This window comes from Tarenaya hassleriana, unplaced genomic scaffold (assembly GCF_000463585.1).
Source record: "Tarenaya hassleriana unplaced genomic scaffold, ASM46358v1 Cleome18, whole genome shotgun sequence".
In the NCBI taxonomy this organism is placed as follows: Eukaryota; Viridiplantae; Streptophyta; class Magnoliopsida; order Brassicales; family Cleomaceae; genus Tarenaya; species Tarenaya hassleriana.
In genome coordinates this window covers 7321-13207 of record NW_010965216.1, presented here as the reverse complement: position 1 = coordinate 13207, position 5887 = coordinate 7321, and the positions used below count along the sequence as shown (strand labels likewise).

Below are 5887 nucleotides of genomic sequence, written 5' to 3'. Positions count from 1 at the left end.
GCTCGTATTTAGTATGTATATATATATATATATATATATATATATATATATCTACAGATGTGTGCATGTATATATACCACATTTTGTCCTTTTTACAGGAGAATTTATTCGTCAAGAAGACAGATAGATGACCAAGTGTTGCATATTTATTTTGTTATATCGCTTTCTTTTCCCCCCTTTACAAGAGCAGACAAGCAAGAAGGCGCATCCGACGTTAACGGCCCATACCCATAACCGAAACCATCCATTTTGTGTTATCATACCATATTATATGCATCATTCACTCTGCTGACTGCACCACGCAAGTGGTTTCCATGTGTTCCCATCATGATTTTATCTCTTCACCCACACTTGCGCCTATTTTTTATAACAAAACATACGCACACAAAAAGTGTAAATCATGCATCCGGCCGGGATAATCCTAGTATTAATTTGACCTTAGTTTCTGTCCGCAATCCTTTTTGCATGTGGTACTGTATATGAAGCTGTAGAACAAAGATCTAATATATAAACACATATAGTAACGATATCATTTATGTACTAATAATAATGAAAAGGGAAGGAATGATGATGAAGAAGGTGGGGTTAGGGAAGAAGAGAGCATGTGAAGAACGAGACAAAAACCGTCCACGTGCGCCGTCTTTGTCGGGTTACCATGTAACTTGAATCCTTCTCCGATATGATTACATATTCTCATGTGGTGGAGAATCCATCCTAACATTCCGTGTAAATCTCCGTCTTCCGTTTAATATCGAATCCGCTTCTAACATATGTATCAATCGATCTTACCCTAATAATAAAACCATTTATACCAAACTCACGTCGTGTGATATTTTTACAGTACTAGCTAGTGTCATCCATAAAGTGATTGTGTATATTATATATATATATATATATATATATATATTTTGAAGAGTCATTCATGTTACAAATACGTTTTATTTTAAAATTATAATAATGTCTGAAGAGATAACTTGGTAAGGTCGTTTCAAAGATTGGTTCAGCTGCAAATTTCGGACCCCACATCCATCACCCTAACTTACAAGGACGTCATACCCACCTTCTCACTTCTCCCTCACACATATATGACGTATGTGTATATATACGGTGATCATGTATACATATATACTATGTTGTATACACTGGAGACATACTTACACATTCCATGTATCCGCCTATCGGATATTGTTTGCCAATTGATTTTGATGGAATATGTATGCCAGATATTTCGGATGCTATACATTGCAAAACCTTTTGTGTGAATGTATATAATTATATAAAATAAAAATCTGGAAAATAGTTATTTTTATGCTTTGATTAAATTCGTTTAGTTCGATCAACCGGTGATGACTATAAATATTATGAAAACGTGAGGTATTTCAAAGGAAAAAAAAAGGCAATTGATTTATGTGAACTTTGACCCTTTAACCCATGCTTTTGTGAAATATTCCTCCATCAATGTTCCCAATCGTATGTATTCGTTAGGAACCCTAATAACAGAGACATACCAGCGCTCCTCTATAAATACCCTTCTCTCTTTGAGTGTGTTTCAAGTCTCTCTCTCTCTCTCTCTCTCTCTCTCTTCCCTTGCTTCTCATCTTCAAACAAAAAAAAGAGAAGCCGGAACACGAAGAACCCAAAAAAGGAAAAAAGAGATCAGGATGAAGAAGATGAGCATGATGATGCTGAGAAAATGCAAGAGCATATCGAGACATCTGGGTCGTACGTCATCTTACAGCAGCCTGAGATCTCAGTCGGCAAGAGACGTAGAAGCCGTGAAAGATGCACAGGAACAAAACCCTAGATCCAGCGAGACAGTGCTGGTGGGCCGTACGAGGAAGCGTTACGTGATCAGCAAGCAACACCTGAAGCACCCCTTGTTGAACGCTCTCATAGAGAAGCGACACGACGGGGATTGCAACTGCGTAATTCTGGTGAAGTGCGAGGTCGTTCTGTTCGACCATCTCCTCTGGATGCTCGACAACGGCGATCAGTCTTACATTCTCGAGTCTCTCGACGAATTAGCGGATCTCTATCTCTCTCCATGATCATCCGAATAAAAAGGGATCAACTGTTTTATGTGTGGTTAAATTAGCACTGATTTTCATTGTTTTTTTTAAATCTTTGGCTTACCCATCTGGTAATCATGGTTGCCCATCATTAATAAGACATTTGGACGTACATGGATTTGCTTTCTTCTTCATCGTGTGCTGTTCTTTGAATTAGCTAGGATCGGTAGTATAATACTATTGTATTATAATCAAACTATACGTACGTATGGAATTTCCATTCCTAACTTTGAATATGCCAGATATGATATATACACTTTAAGATTATCGCTTCGGAGGAGATTCTTAGATTGAGGAATAAATGAAAAGATTTCTTTTTTATCTCTTCTTGATTAGCCTTCAAGATACTATACCTTTTGGATAGAATTTTATTATAACGAACTTTTCGGATTACGATAATATAATTATAATGTACTTTATTATCACTAAGCTTTGTCTTGTAATCTAATTGGGTTGTTGAATGCAACACGATCAAGAAAACTGGAATTTGGGCCGAACAAATCATTTGATGGGCCGAAATGAAGCCCAAAACATTGCATTGCAGAGAAAGATTCCAATTACAAAAGCTGGACCTAAATCACACGTCATACCACCACCCACTTACCCACTTATACAAATATATATAGATGCAAACCAAGATGGCTTTGTTTCTGCCTAAAGCCTAAAGTTGTCAACTTTCCAAAGAAATGCAATTTTGTTAAAGAGAAAAAAAGAAAGCTTCTAACTTTACCCTTGCTAAGCTCATTCTCATTAGTTGCAGGGGTTCCTGTCGATTCGTGGCTGTCGTTTCCCTGCCGTAACTGCAATCTGCTACAAGACACGTTCGAATCTGTCCAGTTTCAATGGATCTGTCTGGAACTGAGTTTTGGATCGGTTTCACGTCTGATCTCCACTTCTGTTGATTCACTCCACGACGGATTTTCTTTTTTTTGCTCGTCGGTATGTGTTCTTGCATCACCATTGATGTCTTGTCCTCGTTTCTGTTCGGTTATTTGGTTTAGAAATCCAACTTCTCCGTGTTCTTGCATCACGATTAAGTCGTACTGCTACTTTTGCTTTTTTCTGAAAATTCAATATCTATTTGCTCTCGGATTACAGTTTCTTTGTGTTATCTTTAGAATGATGTTAGTATTGGTAAACAGATTTTGGTAAGAATGCAACAGTTCGGCCAACACTGCGAGTGCAGCGCGGCGGCTTACTTCTCCTGGCCGACGTCAAGCAGACTGAACGATGCGGCAGAAGAGAGGGCTAACTATTTCTCAAACTTACAGAAGGAGGTTTCTCCCGAACCCATCACCTGCGTTGACCCCAAAGGCCAGCGTGCCACCACCTTGCTCGAGCTCATGACCATCCGAGCTTTTCACAGCAAAATCTTGAGGTGTTACACTCTTGGTACGGCCATCGGGTTTCGGATCAGGCATGGTGTCCTGACCGATATTCCAGCCATTATTGTCTTCGTCTCCCGGAAAGTACATAAACAATGGCTCAGCCCTCTTCAGTGCCTTCCTACTGCTTTGGAGGTTTGGATGATTCTTGGAATGTTAAACTGATGTTTTGTCTGAAAAGAAGACTGAATATGTTTGTTGTGTTACAGGGACCAGGGGGGATATGGTGTGATGTGGATGTGGTGGAGTTCTCGTATTTCGGAGAACCTGATCGGCCCATTCCCAAAGAACATTTCTACACCGAGATCGTAGATGATCTCCAAGGCAGTGATCCCTTAATCGGTTCAGGCTCTCAGGTATATATATATTCAGCCTCCTCCTCCTCCTCCTCCTTCAAATGATTTCTTTTTTTTTTTCTTCTTTGGATTTAAGTTTCAAATGAATCTCTTTATACCGGAAGGTGGCGAGTCAGGAGACGTGTGGAACTCTAGGGGCAATAGTAAGGAGCCAAACTGGGAGCCGACAGGTTGGGTTTCTGACCAATCGGCATGTAGCAGTGAACTTAGACTACCCCAGCCAGAAGATGTTTCACCCTCTTCCACCCACGCTCGGGCCTGGTCTCTACCTCGGTGCCGTCGAGAGGGCCACTTCCTTCATCACCGATGATCTCTGGTACGGCATTTTCGCCTGCTCCAATCCAGGTCAGCCACCCAACTAGCTTTGTCGATGATCTACGTACAAATGGACGCAAACTGTATTGGTTTCCTCTTAGTTAAGGTTCTTGTCTGAGAATCTTGAGACTTTGCGATCCCATCCACCATGCAGAGACGTTTGTGAGAGCAGACGGCGCGTTCATCCCCTTCGCTGACGACTTCGACATGTCAAGAGTCACAACATCCGTCAAAGGCGGCATCGGAGAGATTGGAGGTGTCAAAGCCGTTGAGTTACAGTCGCCGGTCGGTAGTATTGTCGGAAAAGAGGTGGTGAAGGTCGGAAGAAGCTCGGGCGTCACCACCGGAAGCGTGCTGGCCTACGCACTGGAGTACAATGACGAGAGAGGCGTCAGCTTCCTCACGGATTTCCTCGTGGTGGGCGAGAATCACAGGAGGCCGTTCGATCTGGACGGCGACAGCGGGAGCCTCATCGTGATGAAGGGCGAGAATCCTCGGCCGATTGGGATCATATGGGGCGGCACCGGTAGCCGCGGAAGGCTGAAACTGAAGGTTGGAGAGTCGCCAGAATGCTGGACCACCGGCGTCGATCTCGGCCGCCTTCTCACCCACCTCCAGCTCGATCTCATTTCCACCGATGAAGCGTTCAAAGGTGAGATTTTGGTTACAAAAATCATTCTTTGAAACACATACTAAACCATTGAATTGAATATCATGCCTTGTTGGGGTGGTTTCGTACAGCGGCGGTGCAGGAGCAACGGGTGGCGTCAGGCTCCATGGTAGCAGACTCGTCACCACCATGCGTTGATCTCCACAGAGACAGGGCAGATGCAGGGGAGAGGTTCACAGAGCAAGAAGAGGGGAAGGGACAGGAGTTTCAGGTGGAAGAGAGAGAGGAAAGCGGAGGGGGTCATCCAAGCGTGGAGCTCCAGTTCATGCCCAGCTTCTCCAATGGAAGCTCGGTAATGACAACAGCCCCGTCGGATAACATTGTCGGGGGGTTGAGAAACGGAGATTTATGCGTGGATTTGCGTTTGGGTGATAATGGATCTAAACGCAGACGCTCTGGGACCGCAAACGATGATTGAGGAAAGGTTGGATGTCCAATTTAGGAGAGGAGAGCAGAGATTCATATGCGCAGCAAATTGAATTTTGGTAAAGCTCCCTGATGAATCTTGCAATTGATTGGAGACGGATTTTCCTCCAAAATGCATTGACTTTGATGACACAATCTTTTTCCATAATGTTAATGAATCAGCAGCTCCAGATGCCGTCAACAAACAAGCAAGGCAAACATAAACTGTTAAATTGGGCCTTTTGAATATTTGGGCCCTCCTCCATCATTACTTGTATTTGGGTTTTATTGGCCCACCACTGTCTTTAATTGTACTCTCAAAAAAACATTTATAAAAAAGGAGGGGGAGTTTTGACTGTAATCTCAGCCAAGATTTACAGCAATAGTCTCGTTTTCGAATCGAATCATATCGAAAAACTCGATACCGCTCCGAATCGAATGGTATCGAAAAATTCGGAATCGAATTGTGCCAAAAAATTCGAAAATGTACTGAATCGAATCGTAAAAAAATTCGATACATTTTCGAATCGAATCGTACTGGAAAATTCGGTGCCATTTTCGAAAATTCGGTGTCATTTTCGAATCGAATCGTACCGAACAATTCAAATAGTATCGAAAAACTCGATATCACTCCAAATCGAATCGTACCGAAAAATTCGGTGTCGTTTGATGCGCACGCACCGAGTT

The 5887-nt window shown here is 42.4% G+C and overlaps 2 protein-coding genes across 2 annotated transcripts; both read left to right on the top strand.

Annotated features, from left to right (window-relative positions):
• The first annotated feature begins 1435 nt into the window (after positions 1 to 1435).
• On the top strand, positions 1436 to 2201 carry LOC104810258. Its single transcript, XM_010536455.2, has one exon. It carries the CDS (start codon positions 1473 to 1475, stop codon positions 2046 to 2048), a length of 576 nt encoding a protein of 191 aa, XP_010534757.1. The 5' UTR covers positions 1436 to 1472; the 3' UTR covers positions 2049 to 2201.
• A 517-nt stretch (positions 2202 to 2718) lies between these two features.
• On the top strand, positions 2719 to 5561 carry LOC104810257. The gene is made up of 6 exons (XM_010536454.1): positions 2719 to 3008; positions 3212 to 3589; positions 3664 to 3810; positions 3915 to 4155; positions 4280 to 4777; positions 4867 to 5561. Exons 2-6 carry the CDS (start codon positions 3224 to 3226, stop codon positions 5211 to 5213), a joined length of 1599 nt encoding a protein of 532 aa, XP_010534756.1. The 5' UTR covers positions 2719 to 3008; positions 3212 to 3223; the 3' UTR covers positions 5214 to 5561.
• Positions 5562 to 5887: the final 326 nt, after the last annotated feature.

What these genes read in the sequence shown, in the direction of transcription:
- LOC104810258 (XM_010536455.2), top strand. Translation starts at nt 1,473, where the DNA reads ATGTATTCGTTAGGAACCCTAATAACAGAGACATACCAGCGCTCCTCT.
- LOC104810257 (XM_010536454.1), top strand. Translation starts at nt 3,224, where the DNA reads ATGCAACAGTTCGGCCAACACTGCGAGTGCAGCGCGGCGGCTTACTTC. An exon ending in GCCTTCCTACTGCTTTGGAG is followed by an intron (nt 3,590 to 3,663) that starts GTTTGGATGATT and finishes GTTGTGTTACAG; the next exon opens with GGACCAGGGGGGATATGGTG. An exon ending in CACCGATGAAGCGTTCAAAG is followed by an intron (nt 4,778 to 4,866) that starts GTGAGATTTTGG and finishes GGTTTCGTACAG; the next exon opens with CGGCGGTGCAGGAGCAACGG.